The 26802-nt window shown below is 39.8% G+C and overlaps 2 protein-coding genes across 2 annotated transcripts; one reads left to right on the top strand and one right to left on the bottom strand.

Annotated features, from left to right (window-relative positions):
- The first annotated feature begins 3777 nt into the window (after nucleotides 1–3777).
- On the top strand, nucleotides 3778–7087 carry LOC122159350. The gene is made up of 9 exons (XM_042816847.1): nucleotides 3778–3983; nucleotides 4205–4314; nucleotides 4522–4613; nucleotides 4709–4810; nucleotides 5006–5130; nucleotides 5289–5657; nucleotides 5881–5994; nucleotides 6110–6228; nucleotides 6387–7087. Exons 1-9 carry the CDS (start codon nucleotides 3778–3780, stop codon nucleotides 7085–7087), a joined length of 1938 nt encoding a protein of 645 aa, XP_042672781.1.
- Nucleotides 7088–7498: 411 nt separating this feature from the next.
- Nucleotides 7499–24692, bottom strand: EFHB (EF-hand domain family member B). Its single transcript, XM_042816846.1, has 13 exons — nucleotides 24627–24692; nucleotides 24328–24390; nucleotides 23316–23459; nucleotides 21690–21870; nucleotides 21049–21159; nucleotides 18340–18469; nucleotides 17879–17962; nucleotides 16174–16241; nucleotides 14660–14814; nucleotides 13489–13696; nucleotides 12536–12736; nucleotides 10851–11032; nucleotides 7499–7663 (listed from the first exon to the last, which is right to left on the bottom strand). Exons 1-13 carry the CDS (start codon nucleotides 24690–24692, stop codon nucleotides 7499–7501), a joined length of 1758 nt encoding a protein of 585 aa, XP_042672780.1.
- Between the last annotated feature and the right edge of the window lie 2110 nt (nucleotides 24693–26802).

Raw genomic sequence — 26802 nt, 5'->3', positions numbered from 1 at the left:
GACAGCCCTCTGCTTTTCTAATTCTCTGTCTGGAGAAGCAGTAAAAATGAAAGTAATCATCACTCATCTGATCCAAGCCTTGTTTTATGAACAAATATTTGCTGTGCTGCATTTTATTCAATCATATCCCAGTTCTTTTTCATGCTCAAATAATAAGACCAATAACAATGACACTGAAACATTATTAGCACACCTCCAACTATTTGCAAATATTATTAGGCTGTGTTCCTACTCTACGCCCTCAATATTACCCTTAAGAAAATTCTCTGAACTTCAACAAATTGTTGAAAATAGCTTGAAGAAACAATGAGTCAGTAATGAAGTACAAGTACTTTCTGTGACAGTATGATCAGTCTACTGCTATCGTTTCCAGTCATTAAAAAATAAAAATAAAAAAAGTTTAAAGAAATTGTTATTCAAGTTGGAAATACTTATTGTGCTATCTGAGATTTTGGTTACAGTTTTCTCCCTGTTAGTGTTATTAAGCTTCATGTTCAAGCAGCTTTAGAGAGGAACTGTATATTAACTTAAGCGCCAATGAATTAAGCACTGATAATGTTTTAACATGGGTTGACTGGTTTACTTATCACCTGTGTGATTAACTTCAGAAAAGAAAATCAGACAGATCTGTGACAGATAATTATATGCCTGCATGCATGAAGATACATGCCTAATGTTTTAAGTTGAGGGTTCAACAGCTACTTTTGTCCTAAAAAAATGTAGATATGAGTGTTTATTTCCCAGTCTGTAGAATAAGGACAAAAGCAGACATAAAAAACACGATATGTCATTATCACTATTTTTACTGTAATTTAAGTCTAGTTAAAATGAGGTGATTAATCGTGACCTCACTTTTCCTCAGGATTTTTTATACTGCTTTCCATCCTAAAGATAGTGTAAATAAGAAATGCAAAAGAAATGCTTATTTCAGAAGTCTGGCATCCATTCACATTTGTCTTCTATTGGTTTTCACTTTGACATAGCAAATCATCATACAAATGCACTGTTTTGTTACCTGTATAAATCCACTGGAATAAGAAGACCAAAAAATACAGAGATAGCATCATTCTACACTCCCAATGTGATTCAACAGCAAAAAAAAAATGCTGGCAGGTAGCGTCAGCTTTGGCTCCAGATCAGGAGACCTGGCAACCAAGAAAAGCTAACAGACTGGATCTGATCTTTATTTTTCCAATGTTAGTAAAAGTTTGTGCACTAATCCAAGCCTATCTTTGATGTAAGAGATAGCTTACGTATCAATATAACGAATATCTCTCACTAGCAGCTTAAAAATTTGCTCTGCTTTCTGTAACGTAATATGAAATATATGAAAGAAAACAGACTGTTCAGGAGTGTAAACTGCACCAAGTTCTGTTTTCACAGCAACATGCAAACATGAATCAAATCCACTTGACTGATTTTATTTGTAGTAGCAAAGCAGGTCACAGGGAACTACACCTGCATAAAGCAGACAACTGTGTATCACAAGGGTGCTGCACTAAGCAGAGCCTTAATCAGCCTTCGCAAGCTACACTATAACTGTACAAAACATCCTTGTAACTAGCCTTTCCTAGTGCAGATTAATCCTGATTAAAGAAGTCAAAATCATTCATACACATTTGCATAATGTCTGTTGACACTTTCAGAATTAAGTTTTAAAGGGAAAGAAATAAAGATCCTATGCAATGACCCAACTACGTGGCACCTTGTGGATCTTTGGCATCCTCAAAATACTACCCATCTGTTAGAGAATTATTCTGGACATTCAACAAGGTAAACTCAACAAGCAGATGGTGCCTCATGATACCTGTTTGTAAAATGCAAATAACTACATTCCAAAAAAAAGATCTCCAAAAAGAAAGCACCAAAAAATTACTTGATATAAACCACTCGAAAAACATAACACTTATTCATCTTTTTTGGCAAGACAGAGATTCAAATTTCTGGGAACTCTATTTAGCACCAGAATTACTGGACAGCATGGTGTAAACAGACACAGAAGCAACAACAACAACAACAACAACAACAACAACAACAAAAAAAAAAAGTTCACTCATAGCTGAAAATGACTTGCACACTGAGGAAACTTACCTAGGAAGACAATCAGAACAAGCAATTCCCAGCAATTTTAAGTTACTGGGAAGAAAAGAATAAGGAAGTCTTTAATCCTTTTAAGACTTATATTGATATTATTTCCACAGCACGTATCGAGGCAAAGTTATGCTTGCTTGTATTACATGGATTTCCAAGGAACGCGGCCCACCAGACCTTTCAGGATCCCAAAAATGAGCCACTGCACAGAGGCACTGTTGCGTTTGACAACAGTAAAGGGAATAACTGAGTGCAGCAGCTGCCTTACACAGCACGAGTCACTGCCAAGGGTGGCACATGAACTTCAGGCATATGTATGTTAATATTCACATGTAGAAATTACAACACAGAAATATAAAATGAGTAACAAATGACTTTGCACATTCAAAGCTTCAGTCCTAACTTTAACAGGTGCTTTCCACTTCAGAAATTCAGTATTCACGGCACGGCTTTGGAGGAGAAGAAAAAATATACAGCAAGAAAGGTCTTCCAACTCTGTCACTGCAAAAACAACATGTTCACTCTAAAATAAAATCAGGAGGAGTGCAACTCATTAAACGGATCCAATTAAATTCCATTATTTATTAAATGTTCTGTTCCTTGGGTGAAACAGAGATGAAAGGTTTCTTGGGTGAAAAAGGAGGGAGGAAGAGTGTGTGCATAAACGCCAGAATGTGCTGGGTCTTTTAGCCACTGCCTATTTATAAAGAAAAAATCTAAGAAGAATATTTCACCAAACAGGTTGGGAGCATAGTGGTGTTTTATTTTTCTTACCGAAACATTTTCCTTATCAAGATTTCCTGCTTATTTGTTCTAAGAACTCTAAGACAAGTTCCCTGCAGTCTCGCTGTTCTTATAACATAGCTGCTACCATAAATGCACAATTTTTAAGTCATAGTGAAGGTTGCTTTGCTCCTTTTCAAGAAAACTTTGCCTTGCACATAGCCCACAGCAACTAACAGAAATCATGAACACCGCTTGCAGCTCTGAAGCTCATGAACGTGAATTCCTACACGTTAGGAAGTCAAGAAAGAAATATGAACATCTCTCTCCACTGTGTGCCCAAAGCACTGAACGAGAGGAAACAAGGATTGGGAAACCGCACAGGCTTAACTGGCTGTGCCACAGCAACTGAGTCTTCCCAAGGTCTCGTATGTGTATTGCAGTGAAAATCCAGCACCCAACAAGTAGAATTTGCAGCTCTGAGCAGCGCTAAAGCACGCGTGTCCAACCCACTGGCTTGCCGGAGCCATACTGAATGAAGAAGAATGAAGAAAGTCTTTGATCGCATATAAAATACGCATTATAGTTTGGTTACACAAGAAAAAAGCTGTCCTGATTTTTAAGTTGTTTTTATTAAAGCATTCCGCTTGTGTCAGGAGTGTACGTGTGTCACGCAGTTCCTGCAGCAGCACAAACACACCTGTTCCCACCGGGGCAGTGATCAGGGAGAAGTCCAGCCCTCACCCCCAGAAGCGAGGCCCCACTGCCCCTAACCACGCTTCTGCTGCAGGGACAGGTCCTGAGCACGGCCATTCTCTGCTGCCAGTGCCCCTCTGCAGAAACAAGATCGCCACACTGAGCTCCTTCAGACACGCACAACATGGGGATGTCAACCCCACTCGGGCTGGTGTCCTGCTGCTCTGGCAGGCCTGGCCCTCTGCTGTCCAGGAGCTCTGCGCCAGGATGGAAGAGCACGGCTGCCCTAGGGTGGTTCCAGGGCTGCAGCCGTGCCCGAGGGACAGACAGCTCCACTGGCACGGGGATCATTGGCAGCAGGTGGAGGGAAGCGATCCTTCCTCCTGCAGCACGGCCAACACCCGGCCCCTCAGTCTGCGCAGAGCCAACGCCTTCCTGCTTGGGTATCCAGGGCCCCCACCTTCACCCGCCAGGTGGTGACTGTGTCACAGTGGGTGCCAGGGAGCGGCCACTGTGACCCATGGGGCTGCAAGCAGAACAAAGGCTGCCAAGCTCAGAACCTGCGTCAGTGCGACTTGGTGAGGTGCGGAGAGGGCAGGGAGGAAAGGGCTGCCTGAGGCTGATAGCGGGAGGAAGGCTCCCACCCCCCCGTGCCCTGTGCTGTCAACTCACCCTTGTCCTGCTTCTCCCTCAGAGTTGGCAGAGGAGTGTGCAGAGGAGAAAGCTCAGCGTTGCAGGAGCAGGAACTCTGCAAGTGCTCGCTGTCGATGTGCGAAATGGAGGCTCCCAACTGGACGGAGCCAGGTGAGAGCCAAGCATCCCTACTCACAGCTCCCCATCACCAGGCAGAGGGGTGTTGGGGCTCTGCCTGTGGCTGAGAAGGGAGGCCATGCACAGCCTGCAGTCCTACCCCTCATCCATCAGGGCAGGCACTGAGCAGGCCCCTGGGCACAGCCCTCAGGGACAGCTGGCCCTGCACCGCACTCACTGCTTTTGCTCTCTCCTCTCCAGCGTGCATGCTGTGCGGCCAGACAGATGCTGACCCAGACATCTGTGGGCTCAAGCACCTGGACTCTGGGATATGTGCCCATGCATTCTGTATGGTGAGTGCCCCTGGGGCTCCTTCTTTTCACCTTCCTCCAAGCAATGGTTCCTTCCTTCCTGTCCTCACACGACCCTGCTCTTTTCTCTCAAACAGGCATTTTCCAACGGCCTTCTCCAGCAGGCAACTAGAGTGAACACGACTGCTGAGGTGTCCCCTGTATACGTCCAACGCGTAATCCAGGAGGCAGAGCAGAAGGTGAGGACCTGACCGAGCAGGCTGGTTTGGGCCAGGAGAGGCTCCTCAAGCTCAGCCTGGTCCCGAGGAAGCAATCCTGGCTCTTCCAGCAAGCTCCAGTGCCTGCATGCTCTGTCCTGAGCCCTGCCCACAGGTGCAGGGCCAGCCACAAAGGCGCTGAGCCTGCTCCTGATGGCACTGCTCTGCTCCTTCCAGCACTGCTTCGTTTGTGGCGAAACGGGGGCCCCCATCACGTGTGCAGAGACGGGCTGTGAACTGAGTTTCCATCTGCCCTGCGCCCGGGTGGGTGAATGTGTCACCCAGTATTATGGAAACTACAGGTGAGGACAACCCCTGTTGGCAATACCAGCCAAGGAAGTGAGCAACCCCCTGTGACTGCTCTCATTAGCCTGCAGAGCCAAGGCCCCGGGCTCCCTCCCATTCCTCTGCCCTCCGCACAGCTCTTCTCACCTTGCCCATCCCTTCCGTCTTCCCGCAGTTCATTCTGCCAGAAGCACAGCCCTGAGCAGGCTGCGGAGGCGACTCCAGAGCAGAGCACCAACTGCATTATCTGCATGGAGCCAGTGGAGGACAACAAGTCCTACAGCACCCTGGTGTGCCCAGCCTGCAAACACGCCTGGTTCCACCGGGCCTGTATCCAGGTAGGAGCCCTCCCCTACACCAGCGGGCAAGCTGCAGCAGGCAACCCGCAGCACCTGAGCCTGCTCCCGCTCCTACTGATGACTGTGTTTCTGCTACAGGGACAGGCCATCCGTGCGGGCATTAACTGCTTCCAGTGCCCCCTCTGCAGAGATGCGGATGCCTTCCTCTCTGACATGCTCATCATGGGCATCCGAATCCCGCTCAGGTTGGTGTTTTTCTGCCAGCTCTTGAGAATCAAGGGCACAAGAACTGCGCCTGCCCAGGGATGGCTCCGGCAGGCCTGGTCCTTTGCTGCCCGTGACCCCAGGCTGCCCTCAGCTTCAAGGAGAAGCTGGAAATGGGCTTGGAGTGGAAGAGCAGGGCTGCTCTGCAGCAGCCTTAGTCCAGGGGCAGCAGGAGCTCATTGCATTTTCTCCTTTCTCTGGCAGTGGACCCATGTGGGAGGACGGCAATGCATACGCATCGCTGGGAGTGAGACACGGGCGCTGTGATGCCACCGAGTGCCTTTGTCCACAAGGCAGGGAGCAGGCAGAGGGAGAGGGGTGAGTTAGCTCAGCAGCCCTCGGGGGCTACGCGTGGGATCTCAGGCTAGGGGAACAAGCACTCCTTGCCTTGATGCACTTTGTCCTCACAGCCACAACCCCTTTGCTTTCCCAGGCCCTGGGAGATGCTCCTGTGCAGCTCCTGTGCTGCAGAAGGCACTCACCGGTGCTGCTCCCAGCTGAGCAACAACGCGGACGAGTGGGAGTGCCAAGCCTGCGCTGGCGTGGGCACCGGTAAGAGGCAAATAGCCATGTGGGGGCCAGGCAAGGCCTGGCAGCGGGTGCCCGAGGCAGCCTTGCCAAAATCTCTCTGGCCCAAGTTGGATGGCAGCCTGGCCCGCGCCGGGGCTGGAGGCCCACCCTGCTGACCTTCCTGACTTTCCCCCTTACAGCCTCCACTGTCAACTCAGAGGTCACCGGCCCCAGCACCGCCAGCCAGCAAGGACTGCTGCCATCCAACAGCTCCACTGCATCTGAGAGCAGCAGCTCCAGCACTGCCAGCCAGGCAGCGTCAGGGCCTGGTCACAGTTCCCAGGTGCCTGACAGCGGCAGCCAGTCCAGCCAGCCTGGGACAGGCCAAAGCCATGCTGCAGCTCCATCGGGTGCAGCTGAGAGGTGCACCCCAACATCGGCCGGTCAGAGGCCCCCACGGTCCTCGAGGGCTTCCCGAGCAGCCGGCAGCCGCAGGTCCGGGCAGGGAGAGCGGAATCGGACACGAAGCCGCTCCCCAATCCAATCTCAGGCGCCACGTTCCAGCAGCCATCCCCAAAGGCGCTCTGGGAGGAGCCACGCACCTGCTCCAATGGCTGAGAGTGGCTCCCCACGCTACACCAGACGGGGAGCGCTGGGGTCGTCAGGGGATGCCCCAGCGGCTGATGGAAGAAGCCAGCCCATGCAGCTAGTGCAGGCCCAGACACGAAGCCGTTCCCCTGTGGAACGTCGGCCTGCACAATCCCGGGGCCAGCTCCAAAGACGCCTCAGGGGCCAGTCCAGGCGACGAAGGCCAGCCCAGGTGCAAAGCCGCTCCCGGGTACATCGGGCCACGAATCCCCGCAGCCGGCCCCAAAGAGGCCGCAGGACTAGCCGGGTGTGAGCCCCGTGTGCTGGCTCATTTTGCTGACAACAACTTACGCAAGATTCCAAACAGTGCCAGATGTCATTCCATTCAATGATAATAATCTCAAAAATGTCTTAAAATAAACTCAAAAAAAAATTTACAAAAAAAAATTGTCCATGCCTAAAGTATTATGAGTTATAGTTCAGGAGAAAATAAATAAATAAATAAATAACGTAAGAATGCTGCATCCTTTTTTCTTCCCATGGCTACTACCCACAATGATGGCAGAAAGAATCATATAGACCATGGTGAAAGCACTATTCAGAAAGACCAGAAACAGTGAATTACAGTTATGCAAGCACATCTTTCAAAGAAATATTTATTGCATTAAGTACCAGAATTACGACTGCTGTCAATTTAACTTCATGCAGAGCTCAAAGACTGAATTTAGCAACTGTCTTTTGTGTCTGATGCGTGAATCTCATCCAGTATATTTCTTATACTTTCTACACAAACCTCTTCTTTTTGTTGTTTCATGCACACTTGTTTCCATATTTCTTCAAATCTTTCATCTGAAATGTTCACACCACTGTTGTGAAGAATTTGAGCTATCTATAAAAGAATACAACTCATGTAATTCTGATTGGTAATTTCTTTAAACTGTAAATTCTAGTTTTCACATACATTCGCAATCCACATCCTGGCTGATTAACCCATAAAGTTCCCACATCAGTGAAATGGAATCTTGTATTGATGAAAACAGTGGTATACAAAACTATTTTAATAAGGTTGAAACAACTTTAATGTTGAAAATACAAATACGAATACTACTATGTGGAGGATAAAAAACTAGAAGTTCTCAGAACTTTCTTTAGCAATACTAACATATTAAAATACAATTATGTCCTGACTCAGCAGCCGTAAAATAATCACTGACTAAACCTTACATTATCAAGTGCACACATGGTTTTGTCTGGCTCTTATGTACTATCAACACGATCATACTGAATATCAAGTACACGCTATTACTCAGCCAAGTAATTTAAATTCTTTTTTACTATTGAATTCTATTGAAGACAACAGCAGGTTTAGAAACACTTTGTTCTTTTTTAACAGGAAACATCACATTACAAAACTGTTTCATAGTCAGAATTGTCATCAATTACTAGAGGCCTATTCACAAACTGATACTATTACACAACTTCAGGTTTTCATGTAATAATTTAGTTAGCTACTAAATGTTTCAAGATATTAATGGTCCATGCCAATATAAATCAAAAGAACGTCACCAACACTGAAGCAATCTATTTCATGAGTATTGGATGATTTAATGCACTCAGAGATAGTTCTGTACTGCACTCTGTATAGCCTGTGTAGTCTATAATGGAGGATGACATCTCAGGCCACATAACTTCAGAGATCTATCTGGTGCTTGACAGGTACAATGGACTTCTCAGTGAAGCACAAATTCTATTTGCTGTTAGCCATACTCTGCACACACAGATTTCCTGCTTGAGAGCTACATTATAAAATGGTAAATGCTCATGTACGTGACAAGCTATTTTAAGGATATTTATGGAACATGACACTATATCTTTTACATCCCCACCACTAATTAGCAACATTTTTTCTGCAAAGTATATGCACTTCCAGATGTACTTTCATATGACATCCAGTCATTTATCTAATAAAATGACCAGAAGAGATGGACAGTTTGTTAATGTTTCTTTTTCCATTTCAGATTAAAATTTCATATTTTCCTATCGATGACTCATAAATCATATTTCAATAATTAAGTGATCTCTTTTTTCATTAGAAAATGCTGAGAAATAAAATAGAAAAACCATAAGCAACATAGAACAAGGGGCAACATTGTTTTAGCATTTATGCTGGATGAACTTTGGGTTGCCAAACAAGAGTGGTAGCAGCCCCCAAAGATATCAGTTGAAAAATGCTTGTAAATTGCTATTAGCAAAACCTGGCAGTTCAAGGGAAGACAATCTGGCCAAAATTTTTACTGAAAATTCCTGTGTGACAGAAACTAATTTTACACATCTGCAAAACTCTTTCTCTAGGAAAACAAAAACAACAAAAACAACAACAACAAAAAAACCTATTTATGCATTTATTTTTATATGATTCTATCTACTGATAGAATTATACAATAATTCATGTGGAAGAGATCTCCGGAGATAATCCATCTAATCATACAATCGAAGAAGGGCTAAATTCACCACTAAACCATATTCCTTGGGATGTGGCTCAGAATTTGAATATATCCAAAGATGGAAATTTCACATCTGTTCTGAATTACAGGATCACAGGATTATAGGGGTTAGAAAGAACCTCTAGAGATCATCTTGTTCAACCGCTCTGCTAAAACACATTCACAAGAGTAAGATGCACAGACGTGTGAAGGCAGGTTTTAAGTATCTCCAGAAAAGGAGACTCCACAAGCTTGTTCCAGTGCTCTGCCACACTCAAAGTAAAGACATTTTTCCTCATGTTCACATGGAATTTCCCATGTTCCAGTTTGTGCCTGTTGATCCTTGTCCCATCACTAGAGACCACTGAAAAAATCTTAGTCCCAACTTCTTGTCACCCACCCTTCAGATATTTACAAGCACTGATAAAATCCCCTCAGTCTTCTCTTTCCCAGGTTGAACTGGTCCAAGTCTCTCAGCCTTTCCTCATAAGGGAGATGCTCCACACCCCTAAACATCTTCATGGCCCTTCACTGGACTCTCTCCAGTAGTTCCCTGTCTTTCTTAAACTGGAGAACCCAGAACTGGATACAGTACTCCAGACATGGAACACCTCCCCTGTGAAGAGAGGCTGAGAGAGCTCGGGCTCTTCAGCCTGAAGAAGAGAAGGCTCTGGGGAGATCTCATAGCAGCTTTCAATATCAAAATAGGGACTTCAAGAAAGAAGGTTACAGACTTTTTAGCAGGCTTTATTGTGGTTGGACAAGGGGAAATGGTTTCATACTATAAGAGTGGATATTTAGATTGGATATAAGAAAGTTTTTCTATGATAAGTGTAGTGAAGCACTGGAGTAGGGTGTCCAGAGAGGTGGTGAATGACCCATCCCTTAAGACATTCAAGGTCAGGCTGGGCAGGGCTCTGAGCAACTGGATCTTGCTGTAGAGGTCCCTGTTCATTGTCAGGGAGTTGGACTAAATGACTTTTAAAGATCCCTTCCAACTCAAATGATTCTATGATTCTACATGGCCACCCCAAGGCAGAGTAGAGGGAGAGGATCACCTCCCTTGACCTGCTGGCCAGCTCTTTCTAACACAGCCCAAGATACCATTGTGCTTTTTAGCTACAAGGGCACACCAGTAGCTCATCACCAACTCGGTGTCTACCAGGACACCCAGGTCCTTCTCTACAGAGCTTCTTTACTTTAGGTCAGCCCCTAACCTGATGCATGAGGTTGTTCCTCCTCTGTTCTTCTCACATTACAGAAATGTTGAAAGACAGACTCTGAAGCCCTAAATTATCTTATTAGCATATTGTATAATTAGCATTATTCAACACAGCATTTGAGCATGAGAGCTGCAACAACCTGACATACTTCCTTATATTACGCCTTTCATTGAGATACGACTTCAGTATCTACCATCTTTATGAATAACTTTGAATGTGAAGAGCATATATTTTTCAGACGTCTGAATGGATATTAAAGGATAGTAATGTCAAAATAATGAATTTCACAATCTATACAACTTTCCGGTTCCCCATGGGTCAAGGCATTGCATTTATCTAGAAAGAAAGTTCTGGAAAAAATGTACTGTACCTCTGCCTTTGGTCTTGATTTAAAGAAGTCTCCTTCATACACTCCCTTTTGACTGAAGATGGAAGGGAACAACAATGCATAAGCATTGGCCTGATCACCATAATTAGTTCTGTCACTAATGCGGCGAATTCGAGGAGCTGGAATATCTGAACGAATAGTTGGAACGCCACATACTGGATAATCTGTGGAAATTAATCAATGGGTAATATGGAAAAGTATGTAAAGATACTTCCAGGGACAATAAAATATTTTGCTTTAAATAAGAGCAATTTTGATCCTTTGACTCATATAGCTTCAAGAGTTTATATAATTTTCCCCCTCATCTTTACTATTTGTAGGATTCTTACTTCCAAATTCTTACCTCCAGGTATATAACGATACATGAGAATGGGAAATATTTTAGTAACTTTTGAGCACTTTCTTCTAAAAACATTTTTGGATGATTCTAAGGTGATCTTGTTTTCCTATAGTTACAACCTTAATTTCTCAAAAACATAAAATGATTTGAGTTGAAAAGGACCTTAAAGATCACCTAGTTCTAACTCCACTGTCACGGATAGGTGTGCCTTCCTCTAGACCAGGATGCCCAAAGCCCTAGCCAGCCCAGCTTTGAACACTTACAAGAATGGAACATACACAGCTTCTGTGGGCAGCCTGAATTCCAGAGTCTTGTCACATTCATAGTGAAGATTTTCTTCCTAATGTCTAATCTAAATCTACCCTCTTTTAGTTTAAAAGCATTACTCACTGTCCCATTACTAATTCCCTGATAAAGACTCTCCCCAGCTTTCCTCTAGGCCCCTTTTAAAAGCTGAAAAGAAACTATAAAGTATCCACGGAGCTTTCTCATCCACATCTCTCAGCCTATCTTCACAGGAAATATCTTCAGGTCCTCTGATCATCCTCACTGGTACTAGAACTAGATCTATTCTAACAGTTTTGTGTCTTTCTTATGTAGGAGTCTCCAGAGCTGAACACAATGTTCCGGGTATGACCACATGACAGGAGAGGGGATGAATTTGCTCCCTAGACCTGCTGGTCACACTTCTTTTGATGCAGTCCAGTGGGCTGCAAGTGCACACTGATGGTTCACATTCAGTTTTTCATACACTAACACCCTCAAGTCCTTTCCCTCAGGGCTGTTCTCATTCTATTAATCATCCAGTCTATATTTGCACTTGAAATTGCCCTGACTCAGGGGCAAGATCCTACACTTGGCCTTGTTTAAGTACATGAGGTTCATATGTGCCTACTTCTCAAGCCTGTCAAGGTCCCTCTGGATGGCATCCCTTCTCTCCAGCATGCAACTGCACCATGCAGTTTGGTGCTGGCTGCAAACTTGCTGAGAGTATTCAACCCTACTGTCCATGTAACTGACAAAGATGTTAAAAAAAGGAACACTGCTTGTCACTTGTCTCCACCTGGACATTGAGCAATTGAGCTAATTGTCAAGGATGTTGTGTGGAACAGCATCAAATGCTTTGTACGTCTACACTAAATTTCAGATTTTTCTACAATCTATGCCAAATGTTCAAACTGATAAATTCCAAGCCACAATCCTAGATTAGATAAAAGTTAATTCACTATTGAACATTAGCAGTATCTGCAGCAATAGTTTTCAAACTTACTCCTGATTTTTTCTTAAATAATGCTTAGAAATGTGAGGTACAGTCCATTGAACTTACAGTTTGTTGGAAGACCACCTACTACAGCATTATACTGGGAAGAAGTTGTCTGATAGTCTGCAAATACACTGTCCGTTGGTCTTGTAAGCGTTTTTGGTGTCTTTCCTGAGCTTTCTGCTTCTTCTGCAATATATTCTTGCTTCAACAGTGGCTCATCATCTGTCTTGATGTCAGACTGAGGAGGAACATCTAGTTTTTTCCCTGTTAAAGAGAAGTTACAGAATAGCCAGGATTTATTATCAGCACATTATAAGAGATTTTTAAAAGTTGCTTGAACTTGCAGGAAGGATATGGAGTTGTTGGAGCAGGTCCAGAGGAGGGCTACAAAGATGATCAGAGGGCTGGAGCACCTCCCCTATGAGGACAGGCTGAGAGAGCTGGGGCTCTTCAGCATGGAGAAGGCTCTGAGGAAACCCTATAGCAGCCTTTTTGTATCTGAAGGAGGCCTGCAGGAAAGCTGGAGAGAAACTTGCCCTTTTATAAGGGCAAGTAGCAATAGAATGAGGGGAAAGAGTTTTAAATTGGGAGAGTAGATTTAGACTAGATATTAGGATGAAATTCTTTACTGTGAGGGTGGTGAGACACCAGAACAGGTTGCCCAGTGAGGTTGTGGGTGTCCCCTCCCTGGAAGTACTTAAGGCCAGGCTGGATGGGGTTTTGAATAACCTGGTCTAGAGAGAGACTTCCCTGCCTATAGCAGGGTTTGGAACTAAGATGATCTTAAAGTTCCCTTCCGACCCAAACCATTCTATGATCATATGAAAATAACTCCAGGGTTCTGTAATTTGTATATATCTCTCTGCTATCACTGGCCAACACCGTTTGGCATGAAAGGGCTATATGCACTCTGTAAATCCTGCTCTTCCAATGGAGAACCTAGTCTACTTCAGAAGGATTCTTGCTGTTGTAGCAACAAGCTCAACTACGTAATCTCTCAGTATTAATTCACCTACCTTTTGCGATTACTTTTTCTTCAAATTCTTCTACAGCCTTTTTGTCTTTCCAATTCAGAAAGTTTGCAAATTCCTGATAATTAATGAAACCGTCTTTATCCAAATCACAATAGTCAAATAAGGAATCCAAGAGGTCACTATCCAGATTCAGATTAAGTTGAAAACAGGACTTCCTCAGGTCGTTTTTGTCTATCATCCCATCACCATTCTATTATAAATAAAATAGTTGTTATAACAACTGTCATAAAAATACTCTAACATATATGTGTACATATATATATATATATATGTAGCCACACCATTTCAAAAGAGCACCAAAAAATCCTCAAATAAATCAGAAACTCAGAATCTGAATACAAGAGTAATAATGAATAATTTTTTACCCAAATAATGCAGTGACTTCAGATTAAAATTCAGTGTGATAATCTACTGTGACGAAATAGCAATCTAATCACAAATTTTAAAGGAAAACCAAGATTTCTTTTGAAAGTCAGGCATCAAACATTTTGCATACGCTATCATTAATGCTATGTATGAAATAGAAATAATATTTTTATCCAGAGGGGAAAAAAAAAGAGAGATTTGAAATTCTGGTGCTTGGCAATGCAGCAAAGAATTACAGTTTGGAGAAAAACACCAATAAAATTCTTTTATCATTTTTCTTCTGAGGTGATATAAAAATAAATTTGAGGAGATAAAAAATGGTAAGGTTATTCTTTCTTACTCATCTCCCGTGTTTGTCTTTATCTTGGAATCTCCAAATACTATTGGGTAAAATTGTTGCAGTATCTATTTTGATAAGTGGCAATTTGAGAAGCTGGTTTTTAGAAGACTGTTTTCTTTAGGAGATCCAACTTATCACTATAGTATATGATCCGGCCTGTACAGTGATTTGCCAGCCAGTGCCTATGATTTTATGTTAAGTAAAGAGCCAGTACAGCAACTATAACTTTTGAGAATTTTTCATTTGGTTTTTAGGTCTGGGTTGTTAGGTCGTTTCTTTTTGGTTGGTTGGTTTTCATATAGTTGTAGTAACTAAGCTATCTTGTCTTCATATTCTTCTTTTATATTTGCTTTGTTATTATTATTATTCTTCACGTATGCACCTCTACAACACAGAAATACTAATGACACACAATACACTTACTTTATTTTTTTCCAAAACACTAACCTTATCATAATGCCTGAATGCTTCTAGTAACATGTCAAAATTTTCATAGTTAGCTTTCTTCAAACACTGTCTAACCGCAGCTAAGACAGCTCTCTCTCTGTCTTTGCCACGGAGGAACTCACTTGGAACCCTACAGTGAAGAAGATCTCCAACGCCTATAAAAGTAAGCACTTCCTCGATTAGTTACACATATATAGAAAATAGACACTTTAAAAAACGACTGAGTGTCTAGAGTAGAAGAATTTTAATTTCAAGATGCTGATTTTATTCAGTGCAGAATATTTGATAAGGCCATCTCATTAAAAGATCAAATAGTCCACACATTTTCACTACTGACATGCAGTTAATACTGAATATTTTGAAACATCTTTAGAGCATAATATAGTAAGAGTTACTTAATGTCCAAATAGTTGAGAACAAAATAAAATACATTATTAATGCATCACTACCAGCTTGTCATGTTTCAGGATAATCACAAGAACCAGTAGAAAATACAATGTAATACCCGCAAGGGCTTCAATATCACTGATTTCTAAAAGACAAAACTGTTCTTGGCACTATTCTTGTGTAATTCTTCCAATTTTCTATGTACCTTAACACCGTTGGCATTTTCAAACACTCTGACACACTGATCTACAATTTTCATCCAAGTCCCCACTACAACACTGAAGGCAATATGGAGTGCAAGAAATTCAGAGTCCAACTTGCAAATAAGTGTAGTTCACCTAACCCCATTCAAACAGGAATATATATGCACTATTTTCTATATGTTAAAAATTAATTTTTGCTGTCATTCTGCTTTCTTTTGTTTGTTCACTTCCTTCTGAAGTTCCTTATAAGGCAAGCATGCCTACACATATAAGATGTCACTTAATACCCAACAGAATAAAGCAGGTACACAGGCTTACGCAGAATTTAAAATAAGTGCTCTGGTCTTGACTTAAATAAATAAAGAATGACTTAAATAAATTTGAACCACTTAATTTTTGTTGCTTAACTATTTGCAGCAATTTCCTTTGCTGCAGCTTCCAAGTCATTAATAATTATACCAAAATATCAGAAATTCTAACAACTGTTATTTGAGTTCAGCAGCTTTCAAAATTTTGTCACAATGAAAATTAATCTTTTTTTTTTCCCCCTCATTCCATTTTCTGTCTCTCTACCAATGTCTATACATTCCTATTTTTCCTCAACTATTGTTTGTTATTTTTACTCTTGTGAAAACGTACTAGAAAAATCATTGTGAGGAAAGACACATAATTGATGCAAATATCCATTTTTAGTTTGTCACTTAGATGTCAATATGAGTTTCTCACACTCTCCTGCCTCACATACAAAAGCTTAAAAAAATACTAACTAAAAAAAAAATAATAAAAAGTTACTTCATTTCTTCTCAAATCACCCCTCCAAAACTTTAGTGTTATCCTTAGGAGTTTTTGAAAACTATATACCATATTACTTCAGCATAGTTTCATCAACAAGTTAAGATTTTATTCTGCCACTGTAAGACTTACCATATTCATCTGGACGGAGTAACATTCCAAAGGTATGGTCTGCAGGAACATTCATTGTTTCTGCTATACTGTCAATATGCACATTTCTTTGTTATTTGTCAAATAGTTTATTAGTGGCTAAAATAAACTGTAAGTCATCATTAAAGAAACATGCTCACCTGTTATATAACTAGGAATTATATACATAATTAACTTGGATTTGTTTTCATTAGTACACTGCTTTAAAGTTATAATTGCAGAAAAGCATCCTGCTATATACATTTAGAAAATTGGCTGTTAAACAGAACTAAGTGTAAACACATTTGTGTTCAAAAAGGTAATAGGAAAAAGCATATGAATGTTAAAATAAATTGTTTTTCTATAAAAATGATAGAGATTAAAGAGTGAGAAATGCTTTACAGTATACCTGACAGATATTATTTAGGACAAACCAGATCTCCATCTGAAAAAGTGTCTCCAAAATAAACCACTTTTGACAACAGCAGAAAGATTTATTTACATCTGCTTTTTCACACCTAACGTTTTCTACAAAGTAGCAATACAAAATAGCAACAAAGCAAATATCCACTCAGAAAACCTGACCCCATTTTTTTAATAGAAAATTGAGATGATGTTGATGACTCTAAGAACTTATTTCTTCATCTGAAGAAGATGCAATGTTCATTTTATCTTCGTGTTTAACAATTACAATTTTTACATGAATTAGAAGTCTGTCAAGACTGAAAAGAGGAGTAGTGCTTGCTTCTGAAAACAACAACAACAACAAACAAAAAGCACATAACTACAGAGATGGAAGCATGGTAACTGAAATACTACCGTGTGTTTTTCTCCTTTTCATACTACACATATGATTAAATGTTGTTAGGTTACACCTTTCCCATAGAATTAGTGCTGGATTTGAGCTTGTACAGCAATCTGTATTCCCTGACTGATCACACTGCCTTATACAGCTCACAATCTAAGTCTACTTCAAAGTGAGGACAGAAAGGACAGAGGATAAACTGGCTCTCTCTACAGAAAGGGAAACATGCTCACTCCTAATGGGAACTATCAGCATAATCCATCAGAGTCACTTTGAGCTTGGGATTTTGAATGCAAAATTAAATTTGGTACAAAAGTCAATAATGTTCTGGGTCCCCAGACAGTTGTAAAGAAATACGAAACATCTGTAAAGACAATCTTTGCATTCAGCAACACCAGTTTAGTAGCACAGCTGGATCCTGATCATGCTGTGCCATAAGACTACCACAGTTCACCATAAGCACTCTTTTGAGAACTAAAACAGTTGTTGGAAATCACCCGAGGTTCATGAAGCACTGTAACAATATGATTAAGTACATGCTGCTAGATAATATTACAGTTTACTTTCACATCCAACTGAATACAGATGGACTAAAGCAGATCAGCAAATCCAGTGTCAGAGTAAGCAAAACGGTTGTTTCCAAACAATACGAAACATTTCAGTCCTTTCAAATCTTCCCAAAAGCAAAAGACTAAATAAATAAACACTTCATGATATAGCCACAACACAGCCGTCATTACTTACTTTCACAGTGAGGGCACGCAGAGTCCCATCTTGTAATTAAGCACTACAGTAGAAGCTTAGAACACAAATCTATATTGCTTATCTAAGACAGAAAAAGAAACTGGAGGCTTGGAAAGTGTGTATAAATTTTGTTCTTGGAAGGTATCTTTGCTTACTTACGGATCAAGGACTTTTCCAATCTGAGGCTGAAATTTTTCCTTGAAGTCATCAATTCTTTTGGACACAATTTTTGCTGCTCTTTTCCTGTGAATGTTAAGAGAACTCACAAGCAATTGCTTAACAATATTCTACAACCACTCAATAATATTAAAAAAACACATATACTAAAAGGAAACAGCAACTTTATGCAAGGGAAATACAATTTAGGAACTGAAAATTCTTATATTTCAAAAATCGAAGATATCTTTACGTGACATGAAGGAAATGCCAAGTTTTATGTCTTCATACTATAGCAGAATAGATTTGAATAAATAATTCTGAAAATTAGTCCTTGCATTTACCTTTCAGTTCAATAAATCTAACAAACTGAAGGATAGCAAGATAAAAAAATTATATTCAATATGAAGATTCTTTTTTAAAACTCATACTGCTAATTTACTACTTAACTCACTGTAACTTACAATTGCCAATCATAGAGCCAATTTAAGGATTTGGATACATTTCGTCCATCTTCAAAGTGAGGGGTTTCTATTCCATACACATGAGACTTGTTGAAGTTTGGTGAGTCATACTTCCTATTTATTGCTTCCCCTATTAAAGAAAAAAAAAATTGTTTCAACTTGTTTAAAACACTTCAGCAGGAGAAATATGCAAAAACAACAACAAAAAAAGCATATTCATTCATAAAATAATAAAGAAAAAAAAGTAAAATAATAAAGAAAAAAATTTCTAATTATTATTCTCAATGAAAGACAAGAAATTTGTGTAATTCATACAACACTTAAGTATTTAAGATTAATCTCATTGTCAAAAGAGCAGATGAAAGGCAACAAAAAAGCCACAAAAACTACTTGAGTTATAAAATAGCTGGATGTCCAAAATGCTTTTTATGTCTAAATAAAGACAAAAGAAAATCCTAACAGAATTAACGAAAAAATAGTAGATTGTTTAATCATGCAAATGAAACCACTTTTTAATTCTGCATTTAAGCAGAAACAAATGCCATTCAATGTGTTATTTATTAAAACAATTAAGCAAAAAAGTATTTTGACTTGCTGCACTTTCGGATAGATATTTCCTATGTTGAATCAGTAGGAATTTTGCAGTAAAGTCAGTGGGAAAAAAGATATTGCACATGTTTATGAATCTGTTAATCCAGATTTGCCTGTTTTATGTACAAGAACATCACTTCAGTACTCTGTGTAACAGAGTAACAAGCATCTGTAACCCATCACAGAAGAAAAATGGCATTTCACAAGTGCCACTCATCCAAGTAGAGACCAGTGATGAGTGGCATTCCTCAGGGATCAGTGTTGGGACTGGAGTTATTGAACAATTTTGTAGATTACATGGACGGTGGGATCAAGGGCACCCTCAGCAAGTTTGCAAACAACACCAAGCTGAGTGGTGCAGCTGACACACTAGAGGGAAGGGATGCTATCCTGAGCAGGCTTGAGAGGTGGGCCCAGCCTCATGAAGTTCAGCAAGGCCAAGTGCAACATCCTGCATCCGGGTTGGGGCAATCCCAAGCGCAGATACGGGCTGGGTGGAGAATGCCTTGAGAGCAGCCCTGAGGAAAATGATTTGGGAGGTTGTGGATGCTCCCTCCCTGGAAGCATTCAAGGCCAGGCTGGATGGGGCTTTGAGCAAACTGGTCTAAAGGGAGATGTCCCTGCCTTTAGCAGGGTGTTTGGAACTAGATGATCTTAAAGGTCCCTTCCGACCCGAACCATTCTATGATTCCATGATTTTTTTTCTGTATTTTCAATCACTTTTTGAAAAGAATTGCAAGTTAAATTTAAAAAAAATATATATATATCAATGCCTGCTTACTAATAAGGCCTTCCTCTGGCTGTATTGTTGCAGGGAACATTTATGTTTTGTTCAAAACTGAAGCATATCATTGATTTTCTATTCCCTTTTACATAAAAACAGTTTGTTTTCCTGCTGCTTAGTTTGTCTGCTCTTGTCTTGACTTCTCTATGGTCTTGTGGATAGAAGTTATAAAGAAGACCGAAACAGATAATTCCACTAAAACACCTAATAAAGTTGGGGAGGAGAGGAAAGAAAATTATGTTTGGCCAATTTATAGCAATGGTGCCATATTCTGCAAAAAGCAGAATTTCTCAGTGAGAGACCACAGTACTATAATTTCACTTCTCCAAAAACAGCCTCCATATGAAATTATTCATTATTACAACTGAAATATCTATTTCACAATTTCTTAAATTCTGAGCCAACACCTACTAAACTGTTGGTACTAGCACAATGGCCAACTTTACTGTAATGCCAATTTTATAGATCCATAACATAAGTTTCAAATGTAAGTGGAAAAGATGGACATGGAAAAAACAGAAGTGGTTTCCTAACAAATGTACGTGCTGCATATTTTCCAGTGTTCCTGCGTAGACCCACAAGATAAACGATAACTACTAAGGAACACTTCAAATAAGTATAACTCCTGAAGCAGTGTAGGTACAGCCCACTGGAAGACTATAAACCAAGACTGTGGGACAGACTCACAGGCACTATGCAGCAGGTTGAGGAATTTGCATTTCAGGGCGCCGGACAGCACACTGAAATTCTTCCTAGTAACCAGAGCTTGATATCGAGCTCCTAACAGAAGACCTAAATTTCGTATCCTCGTGTAACAGAGGAACCAGAAGAAAAAGTAATGGGACAGTCTGGGTGCAGAGTATACACCTCTGAGCCTGAGACTGCTCAGACATAGATAGCAGGCATAGATAACGCTGAAGATAACAGGCATAGATAACGCTGAAGGCATAGATAACGCTGAGCAACCAAAGCCTCTAGATGTTTCTGCATTCTTGGGGATACTTTGTTTTTCAGATAGCTCCCAACCAAAATCAGTCTTTCAGCGCCTTCATTAAGCTCTTATGTGTATGCCTAACACACTGACAATGAACCTACAATTCTAGAAACGAGTACTCTTCTCAGTTGCATATATGATTGTTTTTTTCCACTATTGCTTTTAAAATGATTTATATTCTATTATATTAATAAACAAATAAGCAGTAATTGCTTGCATCTCAAAAATCATGTGTGATATATTTTGAAGATGCAATGAGATTCAAATTTGTATTAGGTCTTCTTATGTTGCTACTTACTAGCCTTTGAACAGATCAGAATAATAATCATTGTGAACATACCAGAATAATAATCATTGTGTGACACAACATACAAATCATGTCCTTCTCTGGCTTCTTTATCTACTTCTGCAAAAGTTTTTGGAGGATTTATAAGCTCCCCAGCTGATGTATCTGAAAAGAAAAGAACACATATATGGGTTTATTGTTGATTTGTTTTTAAATCTGAAATTGTATTTACTGGAGAAGATGCTAATACTTGGAAATATGGAAATATGGAAATAGTGGAAATATGACATTTTTAAATCATCCCTGCAGAAAATCAATAAAATCAATAGGAATCTTGTAACATGATAATATGGGAATAAAGCAAGAATCACAGAAACTGAGATGAATGTAAATGTTGCAAAGGGACTACATGGTGAACACAAATGTGATCTGCTCGCATATATGGAGGAAAGATTGACAGGTCAAGGTAATATATTTTACGCAGCAAAAAGTCCTATTAGTTACAAAATGTTTCAGATGTCTGTTTGTTTATCATAACTGAAAAAACACCAGTACATTTTTATGCCTTTCAGTATCTTTTGTAACGACTTTTCTGCTAAACCAGAATTGTTGGAAGCATACAATTTAGGCTAAATATTAAATTGCATACTATCTTCTATTTACAAGAAGTATGTTTTAGTATTACTTTTGCCTACCTTGGATAATTTTTGTTCCAAATGTGGTATTGATTATATCCAAGCCCTCAGGTAACATAGCAGATTGATCATGTGACCTGCCCAAAGGTGCTTCACGATTACTGAAGTAGATTGCCTCTTTTCTGTCTTGTAATTTTTGTTGAAAATTAGTTTTGGGAAGTGGATTTATCAATGAAGCTGCCTAAAGATGTCACAAACAACAAAAGAGACAAGAAAACCAGCAAATTTTAATCTTTCACACATCAGGACAGCTAACTCCTCACATCCACAAGAACAGCAGATTGATACTAAGTCTTCTAAAGATGTTTTAGATTATTAGACTCATAATTTCTTCTAACAAGTTGTAACACAGAACTGTATTGTTTGATAAGGTCATTAATAATCAGTGCTATGCTAAATGTCCAGCAAAATAAAACACAGACTCTAAGACAGAACTTTTTAATTTTATACAAGATTTTTCATTTGTTGATAAATAAAATTTCAGACTATAGTTTTTCTGCTTTTAATGTATATTAGAAGCCATTGTCAAATTACAAATTACAATATGACAAAACTGAAGCGTGAAAATGATACAGCTATAACATCTTTTGAATGCCTCCTAGTGCTTATGAGGAAAGACATCTGTCATCTAGTGGTTAAGTCCATTCACTAAACATCTACTCTCAGTTCTGCCCATGCATATTTTAAGATACAGACTAATACTGCGATCCAAAAGGAAGTATTAACAGAAAGGAGTTTAGGAGGATTTCTCAAAGCTTAACACTAATTTGGACACAATGTCTCCCCAGAAGGCTTGGGTCAATAGCAATTATTTGTAAGCTTAGGTCAACACAAAGAGAATAATAAAATATCAAAAAAGTAAAAAAGGTTCAAAAAATATCAGAAGGGCTACACTGATCTTCTCAAATCATATAGTTTTTCAGACTGGCCATCAAAATAATGGGGACCCTAAAGAGGATTTGTTATTCAATATTTGGTGAATGTTATATAGATACATATTGGATAGGGTAGAAAAAAATGTAGTAATAGATACAATGATCCAAATCCATGCTTAGAAAACTCACTGCCTCCAACTCTTCCTCCAGTTAACATTTAATTAATAATACAAAGTAAAATGGTCTTCCACAGATGATACAGACTAAACTAGGCAATCTATTCAACGTAAAACTTCTGAGGAGGTACAGTACAAGTCCAATTTTTTTAATTGTTACTATTATATTGGACATGCCTAATGAATGTGCTAGTCAACATCCTCTATTATCAGGTCCTAGGTTTTCCAACCTAGAGACTAAGCCTATAAGGTTTTGCCTAAGCTTCTTCATTTGCTAAACTGAAAACTGTTAATTTACAAGCCCTGCTGACAAGACATACCAGCAAGTGTTATTTTACTAACAAATAACTACTTTCAGAAATTTGAATAAAATTACCAGAAGCTCTTCAGTTGTTTGATTACATCTTACATAAACAATTTCTGAGTAATATACACAAAATAGATTGACATGTCCAAAATAGCACTTTTTAACTAACAAAATCATTTACAACTCAAAAGAAAGAATACATAAAAAATTGCTGAACAATCTCTGGTAATAGTTTACTTGCTAAGAGCTCAACAAGTCACATTCTTACAGCAACTGAAGAACGTGATGTTATGCCGTGTGTCAAGTGAGTTGCAACATCAGGATCATCTGCTCTGCCATAGAATATTCTTTTAGCACCAGGAGCTGGATTTGTCATATTGTGAAACTTCTTCACAACAGCTGGAGTAGCAGGCTATATGTAAGGCAAAGAAAATAACGATTTTACAGAAGATTTCCATAATACAATAGCAAAAAGCCAATTCAGTGTGATTCCACAGATGCACGAGCAAAACAGAAAGATGTTTTAGGACTATAACACATGCCTGCATTGCTGCAGGTGCAGATACTCTGAACAAAAGGTCAACACAACCCAGTCTAAATTTAATCAAATCACCAATAGAAGTCAGGAAAGAGTATCTAAGCTTCACCTTTCTGATTTAGGCTTTAAGTGGATGAAAGCTTCCTTATATATGTCGCATTTACCAACTTAAGAAACGTTTAACCTAATCTACAACAATTCCCCCATCAATTAAGCAATTTCAGAAATTACTTCAACCACCGTCTTGTCTTGTTGGTTTTTTTTATGCACTCATTTAAAGGGAGAGCTGTCAGTGAAAGGAAGCAGCTTCTAATTCTTCAAGGAGACTGGGAAGAGAGCATGGCAAACACAACTCTAACAGGGCAACCTTGATGAAGGAGAAGGTCCTCTATCAGAAGTCATAACAACTCTTCAAAATAATCAGTGTAATTGTATCGACAGAGAAAAATGGTTGTGTAAAACAATCTTTTTTAATCCACCATAAGAGGGTATGATGAATTTTGTAAAACATACAGACAGAAAAAAAAAAAATAAAATAGAAACTTCTACATGCCTACCAGCTATTTTCTGTGATCCCTTTAAACAATAGCTGTAGAAAAATATGACCGTGGTTTCACTGATGTTCTTTATTTTAAAAAACACTATGAGGTAGGAGAAATAACAGATTTTGGGCCTGAGAGCACAATCACTAACGTGAAATCATACAGTAACTTAAAAGTGAGAATCTCAAAAGCACACTCACCCTGGGTAAAGCTTCAGTGAGGCACTGTGCAGCCGTATCACCAGTTGGAAACAACTTCCCAGCCTAAGCAACAAAACCAAAAAAACCAAGGTGTAACTAAGCCAAATGCTCCAACACCTCGTACAAGATGGCTAATTGTCCCACTCCATTAAAAAGAAAGGTTGTTTTTTTTTTTATTTTGAGGGTGAGGCAGGACTGCAGTGAGAGGAGCCCACTGGCCCCACCAGCTGCCTCTGTTTCAGCCTCAAGGCCAGACTATGACCCTGGTAAGGCATAGTAAGCGTGTAGGTTTCACTCACAGCCGAGATGTGGGGAAATCTGTCCGTGAAACTCCCCTGGTAGACGGGCTGTGGCTGACCCGCCATGGTGCAAGTGGGGCGGTTTACCCGCTGGCCTGGTAACGGTCATGCCCTGGGTGCCACCTCCAGCTTCTGCCACACCTCCCCAACAGCCAGCGCACACTGATGGCCTGCTGGCCTCCAGGGGAACACCAACACAAGTATCAAACTTGCCCAGTGGAAACAGATACAGATTGTTTCCAAAAAGTAGCTTAGGTAAAGCAGATCAATTTTCGCTGCTGTTTAAAGCTCCTCTGCTTTCAGAAAGGCTGATTTCCTCTCAGGCGACATCAGTAAACTTCCCCCTTCCTCCCAACAAAACAATGGCAAAACCAATTTTAGGTAAATGTACGTACCTTATCTGTAATTAATTAACAAACATTACCAGCTGCTGCCATTTTAGTCACAGTTCTAACGTTTTTTTGATAAAGAAATTAGCTGAATGCTGAGCTCTGAGGATTCCGTCCTACAAATGGCAGGCAGGAGGTTGGCTGTGGCTCCTGTGGGTGAACAGCCTGCCTGATGTCGGGGATGTCTGGCATGTCCATCGTGTGATCTGTGAGCATGTGTGACCACAGCATAATCTTTTCCAGGTAACATACGTTCTCAGCTCTAATTTAGCAGTGTCTATTGCTGGCATCCTTTTTCAAGAGTAGATGTTTTTTTGTTGTAAGAATGATGGTACAAAGCCAGTAATGTAGAACAAATGTGACCACTTGGCAAATAAACTTCAGGAAATTCTTAAAATGTTTGGTTTACTTATACCTCCTTCAAACATTTGTGTTGTTATTTTTAAATGTTCCTGACAAGTAATATAATGATTAACTATAATCATTAGATTACTTGTTATGCCTTAGTGTGCAACCTGCTCCCCTATTAAATACAATTTCTACCTAGTAAAGACCAAACCATGATTTGAATAAGCCAGCCTGTTAGAAATGAGGGATGGATTTTATCTGATTGAAAGGAGTAACTGGGCAAGAATAAAACTGTCAGCAGAAGAGGGAACTACTTATTCAGGGAGAGAACAAAGCATAGTATTGCAAGCCTATACACTAAAATGAGCATATACAAAAAGCTGGAACAAGGACTTGAACTTTTACTGTTTCATGTGTTTGCATTTCTACTTGGCTTGTACTCAAGGTATCATCACTTTATACATTGCTACTTCTGATTTCTTTTATTTTACAGTGTTTTTCCCCAACAGGTGGCTACACTGTCTAACTGAAAGAATCCCTTCAGCCTTGCTGAAAAAATAATGACTGGCATTGGGAAAGCAATACCTATTGCAGAAACAAGTAGAGAAATCCCAGATTTTTTCTGTTTTGTCCCTGTGCTTTTCAAGAGAGATGGGGATCCCTATGAATCAACTTGAAACTTACTAGCAGTATTTGTGCTTCTTGGAGCAATCTTCAACACAACTCTTAGAAGCAGATCCTGAATCTCTTCAGACTGAAAATCTGCTTATACAAATGTTCTCCATTGGTAACTTCTTTGTGAAAGAGGGTGATGCCTCACTGTCTGCTTTCTGTACAGGTGCCAAAGAAAATAGGAAAATATTTTTATCTACAGGAGCTACTTCTAACATAAATTACAAGGGAGTTCATAAACCTTGGTAGGAAATAGGTTACTAGAAAGATAGATTAATATTTCCCAAACAAAATATTTCCCAACAAAAAAAAACTGAGGAAGTGAAACCAAGATGAAAAATCTAACAGAATAAATAGATGAATAGATAGTACATCCTCTGAAGTCAACTTCTATTTATTGTTATATATCTACATTTAAACAAAAAAGCATGAATAGAGCATATTGTTAAACTCCATTCAAAAATGCTGAAAAAAAACCAATTTGTTGAGATCATGACCTATTGATAACATTTATTTATTTATTTACATATTTTTGTTAACATAATCCAATGCAAAGTTTAACTTTTCAAATTTTAACAGTAACATAGAGAAACAAATAGGTAAACATGATCACTGGAATGACTAGCCTGTTGATTTCAGGCCTGTTATTAAAGCGCTGTTAGTCCAGTAGAAGAAACTCATCCTCACCACTACCATTCATGGACTCATTAAGTCCAAAATACAGTAATGAAAATTCATTTAATTACTGCTCCATACTCTCTGTTTCA

The sequence above is a fragment of the Centrocercus urophasianus genome, unplaced genomic scaffold (assembly GCF_019232065.1).
Source record: "Centrocercus urophasianus isolate 14NV4802_14NV808 unplaced genomic scaffold, USGS_Curo_1.0 seq_16, whole genome shotgun sequence".
NCBI lineage: Eukaryota > Metazoa > Chordata > Aves > Galliformes > Phasianidae > Centrocercus > Centrocercus urophasianus.
This window is presented reverse-complemented; position numbering and strand designations above follow the sequence as displayed.

Bases quoted from the DNA above. Each gene is read 5' to 3' on its own strand.
- LOC122159350 (XM_042816847.1), top strand. From the start codon at position 3,778: ATGGAAGAGCACGGCTGCCCTAGGGTGGTTCCAGGGCTGCAGCCGTGC. The intron at 4,811-5,005 runs GTGAGGACCTGA...TGCTCCTTCCAG, and splicing joins TCCAGGAGGCAGAGCAGAAG to CACTGCTTCGTTTGTGGCGA. The intron at 6,229-6,386 runs GTAAGAGGCAAA...TCCCCCTTACAG, and splicing joins CTGCGCTGGCGTGGGCACCG to CCTCCACTGTCAACTCAGAG.
- EFHB (XM_042816846.1), bottom strand. From the start codon at position 24,692: ATGGCGGGTCAGCCACAGCCCGTCTACCAGGGGAGTTTCACGGACAGA. The intron at 23,460-24,327 runs GTGAGTGTGCTT...CCTTACATATAG, and splicing joins TCACTGAAGCTTTACCCAGG to CCTGCTACTCCAGCTGTTGT. The intron at 14,815-16,173 runs GTAAGTCTTACA...TTACTTTTATAG, and splicing joins ACTCCGTCCAGATGAATATG to GCGTTGGAGATCTTCTTCAC.